The 15162-nt window shown below is 40.9% G+C and overlaps 1 protein-coding gene across 2 annotated transcripts in view; it reads left to right on the top strand.

Moving 5' to 3' along the window:
• The window catches only part of LOC106599258 (dipeptidyl aminopeptidase-like protein 6), a 128980-nt gene that overhangs the window by 101241 nt on the left and 12577 nt on the right, over positions 1-15162 (top strand). For both annotated transcript variants that reach the window (XM_014190396.2, XM_014190397.2), the window contains exons 7-16: positions 704-785; positions 4766-4886; positions 12854-13008; positions 13263-13360; positions 13519-13645; positions 13844-13882; positions 14080-14187; positions 14477-14568; positions 14755-14802; positions 14933-15045. In XM_014190396.2, coding sequence (XP_014045871.1) covers positions 704-785; positions 4766-4886; positions 12854-13008; positions 13263-13360; positions 13519-13645; positions 13844-13882; positions 14080-14187; positions 14477-14568; positions 14755-14802; positions 14933-15045 — 983 coding nt within the window. The remainder of the gene's footprint in view (positions 1-703; positions 786-4765; positions 4887-12853; positions 13009-13262; positions 13361-13518; positions 13646-13843; positions 13883-14079; positions 14188-14476; positions 14569-14754; positions 14803-14932; positions 15046-15162) is intronic.

Genomic DNA, 15162 nt, shown 5'->3' with positions numbered 1-15162 from the left:
AATGAAACAGGAAATTGCTGAATGTTCTCGGTGACAGCTTGACTTTCTATCAAAGATGATGGATAAATGATGATAGTTCAATCAGGCCATTTACCATTGAAAAAAAATGGTCTGTTCCGGTCTACTTAACTGGCTGTCTCCTACAGACACCAATGCAATAGCAGCTGGGTCTGGCTTACTTAGTTCATTGACTTTCATTGTATCTCGCTTCCTCTTCTGTCTCTCCTTCTAATACTGCTGCGTTCACGAAACTTTGACATTTCTGACTTGCTTACTGGTTGAACGCGGCATGTGCATAATTACAACCAGTTAGCAAGTCGGAAATGTCAGAGTTTCCTAGTTTCGACTAGCACGTGAACGCGGCATTAACAAGTGCTTAGCATCAGCAACGTCATATCCATGCACTTGTGCTGCCATCTGGTGGATACATTTAAAATACCATCCCTAACATCAGCCAAGGTGAAGGCCACTTGTTATGTACCAGCTCTGTCTGGTCTGCTTTTTGTTCCATATTTGTACTCAGTCTTAAAGTTAAGCAAACATTTGCTAAATTTGTCTCTGAATGATTGATAGTACCATTACAGAAGCAATCGAGATAGCTCACTGGAAGATTCCATGTATTTTTGTGCACAGTCTGAGACACGCACCCTGAAACAAACAAACACACACACACCGTGACAGAGTGTGTGTTGTATCTCCACAGGGAAACGTGGAGTCTGAATCCTCCTGAGGTACGGAACGCCCTCCTGCAGTATGCTGGATGGGGAGTCAAGGGCCAACAGTTGGTAAGAGACCCCACACACCTGTCTACTCACCTGTCTACACCCTCACTGTCTCACTGAAAAAGACACACATGTACTCCCATATACCTCCATTACCAATATGCTCCAGCCTTGAACATGAAACAAATGTTAGTCCAACTTTTTTAAGGCCTGCCAAAGGGAGAGTTGACAGACACCGTGATACACACCTCTATGCGTTCTCTTTCTACACCGCACCACTTTGGAGATGATGATGTCACAACCGTCGCTACGGTTAAAGCAGGAAGCGGTCATTGTTGTTATTGAGTCGAAGGAGATAGGTTTTTCTAAAAATAGAAGTGTATCTCCTTGTTGTTTTCCCTGGTTAGTACAGTGCAGGTTCTCATTCACCTCACAAGAGCACTTTAGATTGGAGGGCTACTTACAGAACAACAGTAATGGGCTGTATTCCCTTGTGTTTCTCCACCGACTATTACCTTTTACTGCAACTCTGTTGGTTGTTACCTTAGAGCTCTAATCATATAATTTGCCTAAATTAGTCTACTGACAAATTTAAAAGGGAAAAATATAAACATTTCAAGCTAGTAAAGTATGAGATCTTGCCTACCAAGGGAGAAAGCAGTCACATTTGCATATGGTTATAGATGACCTGATTGGTTTCTTTTTGTTTTCATGTCTACAGTAGCTGGGTGTTTGGTTTATTGAAGAGCTGTGAACTGTCTGAGCGGATGTTTTTTCTCTCAGCTTGATCCAATGATACCAGGGTCGTTCCTCCAATTCGGTGCCTTTTGAAAAGTGTAACTTGGTCCCACATTTTTTTTTTCACCTAATTTTAGCATTCTGTCATAAAGAGCACAATTTTCAACTTCATTAAAAACGAGTTCTTCCAAAAAATGTAATACTATAGTAAGTACCTGTTAGTGTAGGTGCCAAATAAAGTAACAGGGTTGACCATAACAGGGTTGACCATAACAGGGTTGACACCATAACAGGGTTGACTGTAACGGTTGACGATTTCATCTTAAATCTGCCATAAATCGCCATTTAACAGGTAGAATGGAAGCTTGTTTTGTGCAACAGGGAGTGGAAATTACTGGAAATTGTTATTTAAAACATGTGTAGCCTTTCTATCTATGGCTAACAGGGTTCACGTCTTATGCTCAACCACAAAACACCAGAAAATTTCCCCCAAAATTCGAACCAGTTCACCTGCTTTTACACTATGATTTGACTATTAGATGATCAATGTTTCATTTGATAAACACATTTTAAAAGGATTGGTTTCATCATAACAAAACGAGGGTTCGGTTCAAGTATCAGGGTTGACCTTAAAATGAGGGACAGACATAAATTAATCACAAATCACATGAAATAAATACTAATCTTCAGAAATGACTGTCAAAGAAACTTTACAATGATGGTGAAAACCTGGAGAAATATTAGGGCAAAGTGGGTTAAAATCTTCACTTTAGCAAGTCTTTATTCATACAAAAAAATTGGATTTATTGAATTCTCCATAGGGTCTTTATTAAAGGGCACTTCATTTAGTATAACAGGCTTTTAAAAGTTGATATTGGTGCACAATTACTACTTAAAATATCAAAGAGACACAAAAGTCACCCAACAGTTATTGACCCACCAGTTATTGACCCACCAGTTATTGACCCACCAGTTATTCTTCTCCCGTTTATGGATGTAATGATTTTGCATAATAAAAACTGTCAGAATGGTCAGAATCATCCATTATACAGAATTACATCAAAACATGTGTATGTATGCCTGACTTGAGTGTAGTTTTGGCCCAGTGTGTATGTGTGTGTGTTTGTGTGTGTGTGTGTGTTTAACTATTCTTAAGGGGGCCAAAAAAATATATAAACTGGGGACATTTTGTTAGTCCCCATGAGGTCAAATGCTATTTCTAGGGGGTTTAGGGTGAAAGTTAGAATTAGTGTTAGAATTACGTTAAGGGTTAGGATCTAGGGATAGTTTTAGGGTTAGGAGCTAGGGTTAGGATTAGGATTAGGGTTAAGGTTAGGTTTTTGGGTTAAGGTTAGGGTAAGAGTACTGGTAAGGGGTTAGGGAAAATAGGATTTTGAACGGGACTGAATTGTGTGTCCCCACAAGGTTAGCTGTACAAGAGTGTGTGTGTGTGTGTGTGTGTGTGCACTGGAGCATCGTGTGTGATCTGTGGAACCAGGAGACACAGAAGCACCCTACTGTGATCATTAAGCCATGGGCAATTACTCTATCATGACAGAGCAATCAACTAGCTGGGTCCACACACAAACAAACAAACACACAAACATACTGTACACACAGGAAGGCTTTCACATGCTCCACAGGTTTCTTTTGATGGTTCTACTTTCATCTCTTTTTACCTTTTTTTATCTTCTCTACTTTCATATTTTTTTTATTTTTGTTTCTATCTTTGTTCCCGATCTTTTTCTTTTCATCTTATCCCTCATTGATATAATGAATGGTAACTGATTGAATGGGTCATAAAGTCAAGAGATACATTTCACCTTCAAGCTGGAAAATGTCCCTTTTTAATACCCCGTCCACATCAACACTTGACTTTTAAACAAATACCAAGAACATGAAAGATAATCATCATCCCCTCCCTGTGACTTAAGACAAAGGAAAAAAAACAAAGGACTCTATCTGAGTCTGAACTGTGTACTTCAAAGACATTGTTTCCCTCTCCCACCAACGCATGGTAAAGCTGCAGGAGAGGAGAGTGGATTGACGGTGGATTGGTGGTGGTGCCACACACCCAGCAGTAGTCTCTTCTTAAAGGAGAAGTTTTATTTTTTACATCCAAATCCCAATTTTGATGGAAATGGCATGTTACAGACACCTTTTTTTGTGATTTCACTTTTTGGGAAGGATCTTACCCCAAACAGCAAATCACTTCCTCATCCTCGTTGTGTATGGGGGCCCTGAAAAAACATGAACAAAGGCTCCATAAACTCACAAACAAGTCCTTTTAGAAACGGTCTTTAGATGTTGTACACATGAAATTGTCATTCCAAACTTTATCCGCAACGTTATATTCCTTTTTGTGTGACTGGATGCGTCTCAATCCACCACATCCGCCTAAGTCACACTTCCGCGTCTGTGGTGAAAGGTGACAGAGCTAGAGCGGTGTTTGTCAGACCATGAGAAATTCCGAAAATCAGTCTTCTCACAAAATCGGTTTGGCCTACAGACTATTATTATTATTATTACCCCTCTATGGAAAGATGAGACTCTCCCGTACAATACATGTCGGTTGTCTTGCCCTAGGAAGCCACAGGCATCACAAGACTGTATCAGTTGGAAAAACAATGAATGGAAGTACAGTATATATGGAGACTGTTGGTACCAAAAATAAGAGGTTAAATACATGTAGAAAATGATTACAAAAATGTTTCCCTATCTTTTCTCTCAGATATAGGACAGACACTTCAGAACATGTCCGTAAGATGTTTTTTTAAGACTATCTGTTATTCAATCTGTTATTCAATGCGTTTGTATGGGCTAATAGCAGTAATCCCCCCCCCCATCAAATAGTTTTTTTTATGTATTTTTTGATACCGCAAGGGGTCTTAAAATTCCAAATCAAATGGCGAAATGATCCTTGGTATGACCTTCTTAAAACAATTCCATATATTGTAGCTTAGTAGAATCCCCCCACCCTCCCACAGCTTAGACAGGGCTTAGACTCTTATGGGGCTCTTCTGTGCATGGTGTGTGAGTGGAGATGTCTACAGGCTGGAGGATGAATGTTCTTTTTAGGACTGAGTGAATGTCACACTGTGATGAAGATTACCCAGGAGGAGTGTCAGTAAAAGTGGTTTTTATTGTGTGGAAAGGTACAATCTAGTAATTACAAGGCAACCATAGTGTCAAGCTGAGAAGGCCGCATTTGAAACACGTCAAGAGGCAAATGCAAAATCCCTGAAATGCACAAAACTGTTATTTTGGAGGTACCATACCCAGCATCATGTCCTTTCTTTCCCCAGATCTTTATCTTTGAGAACAACATCTACTACAGAGCGACAGTGGAGAGCAGAACCATTCGCCTGGTGTCCACAGGGAAGGAGCAAGTCGTCTTCAACGGCCTGAGTGACTGGCTGTATGAGGGTAGGAGAACTACAAATACACCTTCACTACTGCATACAGCTGAGCTATTCTAACAGAACTACAAATACCAGCAGGACAGAGAAGGCTTGTTAGTTACACCCCAGGATTGCAGCAGTATCAAAACATAGGGCATGGAATCACAAAGAAACTCCACCTTTTCTGTACAATGTTTTAAAAGAATAAGCAAGCCACTATAATCCTAACAAAAAATAGAGACAATTTTATTGTAGTTTTTTAAGATTAGTTTTCCCCTCTCCTCAGAGACAAAGGCTATCTATGGCTAGTGTTTGTAAGTAATAACATAAAGAGAAACATCTGGTTGTATTTCACTGTCTCCCTGTTCCCAGAGCTCTCCACACTTGTCTCTGTGTCTCTGTGTTTAGGCAATGTTCATTAATTCATGTCTACATCGCTGCAATCTCACTCTGCAACTGGTTGCCATCTACACTACTACTGTACCGCCATTTGTAATGTGGTCATTTGTAATGTGGTCATTTGTAATGTGGCCATTTGTAATGTGGTCATTTGTAATGTGGTCATTTGTGATGTGGTCATTTGTGATGTGGTCATTTGTAATGTGGTCATTTGTGATGTGGTCATTTGTGATGTGGCCATTTGTAATGTGGTCATTTGTAATGTGGTCATTTGTGATGTGGTCATTTGTAATGTGGTCATTTGTGATGTGGTCATTTGTAATGTGGTCATTTGTGATGTGGTCATTTGTAATGTGGTCATTTGTGATGTGGTCATTTGTAATGTGGTCATTTGTAATGTGGTCATTTGTGATGTGGTCATTTGTGATGTGGTCATTTGTGATGTGGTCATTTGTAATGTGGTCATTTGTGATGTGGTCATTTGTAATGTGGTCATTTGTGATGTGGTCATTTGTGATGTGGTCATTTGTGATGTGGTCATTTGTGATGTGGTCATTTGTGATGTGGTCATTTGTAATGTGGTCATTTGTGATGTGGTCATTTGTGATGTGGTCATTTGTAATGTGGTCATTTGTGATGTGGTCATTTGTAATGTGGTCATTTGTGATGTGGTCATTTGTAATGTGGTCATTTGTGATGTGGTCATTTGTGATGTGGTCATTTGTGATGTGGTCATTTGTAATGTGGTCATTTGTAATGTGGTCATTTGTGATGTGGTCATTTGTAATGTGGTCATTTGTGATGTGGTCATTTGTGATGTGGTCATTTGTGATGTGGTCATTTGTGATGTGGTCATTTGTGATGTGGTCATTTGTAATGTGGTCATTTGTGATGTGGTCATTTGTAATGTGGTCATTTGTAATGTGGTCATTTGTGATGTGGTCATTTGTAATGTGGTCATTTGTAATGTGGTCATTTGTGATGTGGTCATTTGTGATGTGGTCATTTGTAATGTGGTCATTTGTAATGTGGTCATTTGTGATGTGGTCATTTGTAATGTGGTCATTTGTAATGTGGTCATTTGTGATGTGGTCATTTGTAATGTGGTCATTTGTGATGTGGTCATTTGTAATGTGGTCATTTGTAATGTGGTCATTTGTAATGTGGTCATTTGTGATGTGGTCATTTGTAATGTGGTCATTTGTAATGTGGTCATTTGTAATGTGGTCATTTGTGATGTGGTCATTTGTGATGTGGTCATTTGTAATGTGGTCATTTGTGATGTGGTCATTTGGAAAATGTTCTGCTCAATACGGTATTAATTTCTCCATTTATTTATTTACATTTTTTCCTCATTGATTTGTTTTGTTGGATGATGGTTTTACTTTCAATGTCGCCCCTTATATTACTACATGGGATTGATATTTTTGTTATAGTGTTTTGACTGAGTTTTATAATAGCAGCCTTAGGCTCAAGGTGACTCTCTAGCAGTCACTGTAGTTCAACCACAGGGCATTCTGGATCCCAAATCCGTGTTTTGAGTGGAGTATAAACCCATTATAACACACTTATATCCCCATCGGCCACTCTGGCACTATGTACGCCTACAGTAGCTGTTTTTGATAGTGTGCAGCTGGAAACCTTTCACAAGACTGGTATACAGTATCAAGCAGGATTAGCCATCAACTGTGTAATTAATGGTTACTGACTAAGCTCTCATAAAACATATTGGCTTTCATATTTGATTAGATTTCTAGATTGTAAACCCACAGTTAAGCTTACCTAATGCTATAATCCATTGTGTCAACCTAAGAGCGATATTAGATATACATTTTATTTATAGTGCGAATAGACAGCCACGTAGTTGCATAATATTTGTCTGCACTAGGTTTATGGAATGACTCCTGAACTGCAGGACCTGATCTCAGAGCAGCATCATCAGACCGGTGTGAGTGTGCGTGCATGTGTGGCTGTCTGTACGGAATGGGTGTGCCCCTCTCCCTATCTTATCAGAGCAGAATGCTTGGTGTGAGGGTGATATAGTAGTGAGACAGGATAGGATTGTCATGCAGAGCAGAGAGAGTGCCACACAAAGCCGACAGCACTAGACAGCGCAGGATGTGGATCTCGTCACAACACCCCCAGCGCTGATTTATCACTGTAGTGACAGGAAATGAGAAGTTGTCTGTATGTCTATGGGGTTATGTAATGCAATAGGAAGGGTGTTATTGAGTGGTGATGATGTGGCGACGTGTGCAGTGGATTGGAGCAACACTTCCTTTGATGGAGAATTCCGACCCGAGTTATGGACGTAATTCCCTTTTTATGCACTTTTCTCTCTATTTGTATTCTGACTAATGTTAACCAGACATGGAAGCAAACTGAAAATCATATCAACATGACATGAATTGCGGCCCCTTTTCCACAGTGAAGTAGGCTATAAATACCTGTGCCGTTATTCAGAATATTTATTGTGTGCCCTCATAACTTGCTTAGATGAAATTTGGAGACCCAAGCTATAGGCTTCTGTAGGGCCGAACCTGCCGAGTTGATGTATAGGCTTTAGAATGTTTTAATTATATGCCCGGGATTTTCAAATTTTTATTTTACAGTTTGGTTCATGTTAAATATTAGCCACTATCGGGAGCCACCATCAGTAATACCCACATACGTTTATAACTGTCACGGGTGTCGTAGGGATTTGACCAAAATGCAGCGGGAATGTGTATACTCATCTTCTTTTATTAGGTAGAAAGAAGGAAAACCAAAACAAAACACACGTATACAAAAACAACGACGATAAACAGTCCTGTAAGGCTTACAGCTATACAAGGAACAACTACCCACAAAATCCCATAGAAAAAACACCCCTACTAAATTGGACCTTCAATTAGAGGCAACGAGGAACATCTGCTTCCAATTGAAGATCAACCCAACAAACACCACATAGAAATAGACATACTAGAACTAACATAGAAATAGACTAACAAGAACATAACCTAACAAACCCCGAAACACTCTAAACAAACACCCCTCTTAAAACAGAACATAGCCCAACAAACCCCGAAACACTCTAAACAAACACCCCTCTTAAAACAGAACATAGCCCAACAAACCCCGAAACACTCTAAACAAACACACCCCTGCCATGTCCTGACCAAACTACAATAACAAATAACCCCTTATACTGGTCAGGACGTGACAATAACTGTCACTTTAGTGTTAGTTTCCTTACATTTTGCATCATTCCATTAGCCAGCAGCACACCACCCTGCATCCCACTGCTGGTTTGCCTCTGAAGCTAAGCAGGGTTGGCTTTGGTTGGTCCCTGGATTGGAGAATAGATGCTGCTGGAAGTGGTGTTGGAGGGCCAGTAGGAGACAACCTTTCCTCTGGTCTAAAATAAATGATCCCGGTGCAGTTATTGAGGACATTGCACTGTGTAGGGTGTTGTCTTTTGGACGGGACGTTAAACGGGTGTCCTGAGTCTCAGTGGTCAATAAAGATCCCATGGCACTCGTCTTAAGAGTAGTAATGTTCTGGCTAAATTCCCAATCTGGCCACTTAATCATCCCCAGCTTCCAATTGGCTCATTCATCTCCCCTGAAACTATTCCCCAGGTTGTTGCTGTAAATGAGAATGTGTTCTCAGTCAACTTACCTAGTAAAATAAAAAAAATATTAAAACATTGTTAGTTTAACTTTCCTCTGTCACGTTTGTGTGGTTGTTCCTCAGGATCGCAAGCAATAGTGGATCATATTAGGCTAACGTATTACAAGTTGTGCAATAATTTGGGACTATTTGGATCATTATGGAACACAGACCATACGTAGCAGTTTAAACCTGGAGCCTGCCGCACGGTTCACAACGGCTGGACCGTACATTGTCATCACAGTTCCATGATTAGTGAGGTTGATTAGGGGAGATTTATAGGACTACTGTTCAACCCCTATTGTACACTTTTCTCACCTTCCAGTATTTCATGGATTGAACAATTGAATATGGCAACTTTAAGGATGAATCAAACCACTGCATTTTTGATTCACCAATATGTTTAGTGTGTAAAGGCTCTCCAAACCGTTTAAAAAAATATATATTCATAAATACTTTCTTAACCCTAAATAATATGCAAGATCAGAGTATTTTTTTAATCTACCAATTGGTACTGAAAAGGAGACGAATATGTGTGTATTTAGACCTACATGCCTTTCTTTAATTGATCCCTAATATTCTGAACCGTTTTCTCCGTATATTCTAGTGAGTCTGTCGAGAAAAATTGTAACTAAAGGTAAACCAAATTGGCTTTAGATAGGTTGGCTTTAGATAAATGTAAAGGGATTGCTTTAGATAAATGTACTGTAAAACCTATTGAATGAAAACTCCAGGACAAAATATATTCGCCAGCAAATGGGAGGGTTCCAGCGGTTGAATTACATTTATTCAGCATGCACAAGGGAACCACGCCTGCAAAGCTCATTACGCACCTGTATAAGTTAAGTTTGAATACCAACTACTGAAAAGTGCGTAGGAAAGGTGTGCGTAGGAAGGTGTACATTTCCTAAGTCTGAATCAGGCCCATTATGCATATTGCTGTATTTTTACATGCAGTACATAAGCACTTCAGTCATGTTGTGTGAAATAACCACCACAGAGAGATGCCTCAGGTGTTACTGCATCTCTGGGAGGTAGATTAGGGTTGTGGGTGGAGCTGGAGCTAGGATTAGGGTTGTGGCTGGAGTTGGAGCTAGGATTAGGGTTGTGGCTGGAGTTGGAGCTAGGATTAGGGTTGTGGCTGGAGTTGGAACTAGGATTAGGTTTCTGGCTGGAGTTGGAGCTAGGATTAGGGTTGTGGCTGGAGTTGGAGCTAGGATTAGGTTTCTGGCTGGAGTTGGAGCTAGGATTAGGTTTCTGGCTGGAGTTGGAGTTAGAGTTAGGGTTGTGGCTGGAGCTAGTTCTAGGGTTAGTGCTGTGGCTGGAGCTAGTTCTAGGGTTAGGGTTGTGGCTGGAGCTAGTTCTAGGGTTGGGTTTGTGGCTGGAGCTAGTTCTAGAGTTAGGGTTGTGGCTGGAGCTAGTTCTAGGGTTAGGGTTGTGGCTGGAGATAGTTCTAGGGTTAGCATTGTGGCTGGAGCTGGAGCTAGGGTTAGCATTGTGGCTGGTGCTAGTTCTAGGGTTAGTGCTGTGGCTGGAGCTAGTTCTAGGGTTAGTGCTGTGGCTGGAGCTGGAGCTAGGGTTAGCATTGTGGCTGGAGCTAGTTCTAGGGTTAGTGCTGTGGCTGGAGCTGGAGCTAGGGTTAGCATTGTGGCTGGTGCTGTGAAATAATCTGTCTGTAAACAATTGTTGGAAAAAATACTTGTGTCATGCACAAAGTAGATGTCCTAACCGACTTGCCAAAACTATAGTTTGTTAACAAGAAATGTGTGGAATGGTTGAAAAACGAGTTTTAATGACTCCAACCTAAGTGTATGTAAACTTCCGACTTCAACTGTACATGTAATAGTGCCAGACATGCACACAAACATATACAGTTGGCATTGCTGTTATGATTTTAGTTGTCCTTGATGTCCTTTGTTTTCATTTCTTTTTTATTGTTTGCTGTTTTCTTGTCTCTTTTTTCTCTTTAGTTCATTCTCTTGGTTGTTGGTGCATTGGGGGGTTCTTGGGTATGGGGAATGGAATTAATTGTATTTTTTATTTGTATTTTTCTTCTGGCGGGGACTGTGGGAGGGGTCTCGAATGGTTGAGGGACAGCTGTTTCACCCCCTACTGTGTATTCCATATTCAAATTCTGCTTCCTATGGGGTGTGGCCAATTCAAATTCAAATCAAATTAAATAATTTTATTGGGATTAAAGAGCAAGTCACAACGCATTCCCTGCCATTCATACCCTGGTATGATCCATCATACATATGGTCTTTTATACAGCAGTCTCTTCTATGCAGCAATAGAAATTGTTGTATGTCTGCTGTCATACTGTACTGAACATTGTGTTGACCACTGTTCTTGAAAGCAGTCAATGAGTTATTTCATCATCCGTATCTCATTCTTAGAGAGGGGAACGATGACTCGACATGGTTGTTCAATGTCCAATATACCCATCAATCACCACTCTCCCACTCACAATCTCTGTATGCTGGTCTTCATCATCCTTTGTAGACCATCCTCATTTTCTGTCAACTGAATCAGAGAACCCACAGCCAAGGTCTTTGGAGTTGAGTCATTATTGTGTTTGTCTCAGGGAATGGTTGCTGCCTGTTTGAGCTATTTTTCTAATAGGAAACCTTCCTGGGAGGTCTATGTTGCCACCTGGTGGGCAATGGTGGATTATATTTTACTCTGTCCATTCATTTACGTAATTACTTCCCTTGTCCTTTTCGTGACCTCTGTTTTCAAATGACCTTTTGACATGCGCTCTTCACACCTGATGAATGATAAAGACATATGTTGACCCACAACATAATCTGATATTCTATCTGTCTGTATCGTTCTGGAACACTCCAACACGTCCTACTTAGCTATGAGTAATGGACCTCTCTCCTCCAGTACAGTAAATGGGTGCCATAAATCAGATATAAGCCACAGCACATCTACTACATCAGCATCTGTTTACACAGTGTTATGTATTCGATATATTTTATCAGCACACACAGCTAATGAAGTTACTTCAGGATAGGATGACATGTACAGTTCAGTGTATCAGTAAACAACAAGACTATTAGCTTTACTATTAACCAGTCCCTCCAGGATTTTGCCAGATTTCTTTGTGATTTCTGTGGCCAAGAATTCTTGATTTTGCGTCATTTTTTCTGAAATTCTGCAAAACATTTTGCAATGTTTTTTTTTCACGTTAATTTCAAAAGTGACTCCAAAATGATACAATACATTATTTACCACTGATTTCTATTGGGCACAATATAATCTGAAACACAACCGAAACAAACAGCCAATGCGTCCAACCAATTTGTATATTCACAAGCTTGATGGAATCATTGTGTGCTATGAATATGGAACCAAATACTTAACGTTTTATTACTTGAATACACATAAGTGAATTTGTCACGATACTTTTGGTGCCCTAAAATGGGCGGACTACGCACAAAAGGTGCTGTAATTTCTAACCGGTTCACCCGATATGTTAGAGTTTTGGGCCAGTAACCGAAAGTTTGCTAGAATGAATCCCCGAGCTGACAGGGTAAAAATCTGATGTTCTGCCCCTGAGCAAGGCTGTCAACCCACTGTTCCCAGGGTGCCGAAGACATGGATGTCAATTAAGGCAGCCCCCCGCACCTCTCTGATTCAAAGGGGTTGGGTTAAATGCGGAAGGCACATTTCAGTTGAATGCATTCATTTGTACAACTGACTAGGTAACAACCTTTCCTTTATGGATGAAAATAACCTCAAATGAAAGCTGACAGTCTGCACTTTAACCTCATAGTCATTGTTTAATTTCAAATCCAAACTTTTGAAGTATAGAGTCAAAAGAAGAAAAAAGCTTCACTGTCCCAATAATTACAGAGGGCAGATTTTCTTGAATGATAAATGGACATTGTTTGTGATACAGTAGTTTATTGTTTATGGGCGTGTATGCTGTTACAGAGGAGATACTGCAGACCCACATAGCCCATTGGTGGTCTCCAGACGGTCTCAGACTGGCCTATGCCACCATCAACGACACCCTGGTGCCCAAGATGGAGGTCCCCGTCTTCACTGGCGCCCTGTATCCAACAGGGCTGAAGTATCACTACCCTAAGGTACAGTAGGTCCTAGATACAGTCTCTTCTATATTCTCGGTCCTTTCTGCTCTACACCGCCTTGACTTTTCTGGGTTAGTGGTATTGAATGAGTACATAGTGTTGTTGTGCAGAACGTCCAGAAAAGGGATAAACTCTTATAGAGTTGTATGGATCTGACAGTCGACTTCACACAGACAGAAATTGTCAATATAGACACTGTATAACCCACAGAATGATATGATCTCTGGCATAAGCTGTCTCTGCCCCTGCAGGCTGGGGAGGACAACCCTGTAGTACACCTGTCTGTGGTGAGTCTGAACGGACCCCTTCACACGGTGGAGATGAAGAAGCCAGACGACCCCAGGATAGGGTGAGGGTCTCACTGACCGACTAACACTGTGACACAAGGTTAAAGGTCATATTTACTACCCCGTAGGGAATAGCAGAGATGCAAACTTGTCACCTTTCAGGTAATCCTGCAGAGAAAAATTGTAAGTAAGTTGTAACACATTCCATTCTTTCTTTTAGAAGAGAATATTACATCACAATGGTAAAGTGGGCCACCAGCACCAAGCTGGCAGTCAACTGGCTGAACAGAGCCCAGAACAACTCCATACTGACACTGTGTGAGGCCACCACAGGAGTCTGCACCAAGGTGAAACACGCGCACGCACACACCGCCACCCTCTCTTACATTAGCCCTACTTCTTTCTTGCCTCCTCAGTCACAATCCAAGTTGTCCTTACTTTCCGTCCTCACCATTCAAATACAATACTGTAGTATGTAACTTAAGCAAAAGCACTGTGGACATGCATGCAGTATTCATTTTGTAATCGCCATGTTATTTTTCCAGAAACATGAGGATGAAAGTGAGGGCTGGCTACACAGACAGGTAAGTGATAAGAACACTAAAAGCATCACATGTATCACAACACACATTTGAAAAAAAACGATCCAGTGAAATACATACATTACAGGAGGAGGGGGTAGGAAGGACAGAAGTGCAGTTTAACAGTTTAGCTGTCTCAATATACTCACTCACTCACTCACTCACTCACACCCACCTACTTCTTTCTCTTCCTGTTGCAGAACGAAGAGCCACTCTTCTCCCATGACGGATACAAGTTCTTCTTCACCAGAGCTATTCCTCAGGGTGGAAGGGGAAAGTTCTTCCATATCTCCATGTCCACCTCCCAGGTAAAACACCTCAGTTTGTTCTCTTCTCTTAAACTGTAGCTGGATTATAGAGCAGCGCACTGGACAGCCCACAATGCACCTTTTAAAAGCATTTCCCCCGACGTCTGCGGAGAACGCGCTCATGGTAAACGCAGCGCAAGTCAAGTTCAATGCGCTGCCCTATAATGTACCTTGGATTGAATCCCGGCCTCTGTATGCCCAACCTGGTCTGTATGAGCTGTTATATATAACCAACTCTTCTATCCAGAGTTGTAGTTGTCATGCAATGTGATGTATTGTTCCATTCCAGCCCAACACCAGCACAGACACTCTGCAGTCCCTGACATCAGGAGACTGGGACGTAACTCAGATACTGGCCTACAGCCAAGACAGGCAGCTCATGTAAGCCTCTCCGACCCATACATTACAGCAACATGACCAAATAGTACCATTATGATTTCCAAATGAACATATAATTTCCTATTGCTTATAGTTGATCAAATGTTACCATGGGTATTTGACTTACCTTGTCTTGTTCAGGTAATGGTCATTAAACTCCAAACTGATCTTCATGACAATGTTTTACAGATACTTTTTGAGCACAGAGGATGATCCAAAACGACGACACCTCTACAGGTATAATTACATTTGGGGATTTAGCTCTCTAATGGTTATTCTGTGTGAGATCACTATTTAGGTGTCTTTTTTAAACATCTAACAACGTATAATGCTAATAGCGTGGTTTACTGTATCTATCCTACGTCAGTGCAGACACCAATGGCCCATTCAATCGCTGCTGTCTGTCGTGTGAGTTCAAGTGTGGCTATGTGGACGGCTCCTTCAGCCACAACATGCAGTACTTCCTGCTCAACTGTAAAGGTGAGTGCTCCTGACCTTGAATACCTGAACACTAAGCAGCATATGTTGCACTTAACTGAATCAGTATATTTCTGTGATATACAAATACATTGAAGTCTTTCACTATGCTGACAGGGT

The sequence above is a fragment of the Salmo salar genome, chromosome ssa03 (assembly GCF_905237065.1).
Source record: "Salmo salar chromosome ssa03, Ssal_v3.1, whole genome shotgun sequence".
Classification (NCBI taxonomy): domain Eukaryota; kingdom Metazoa; phylum Chordata; class Actinopteri; order Salmoniformes; family Salmonidae; genus Salmo; species Salmo salar.
This window is presented reverse-complemented; position numbering and strand designations above follow the sequence as displayed.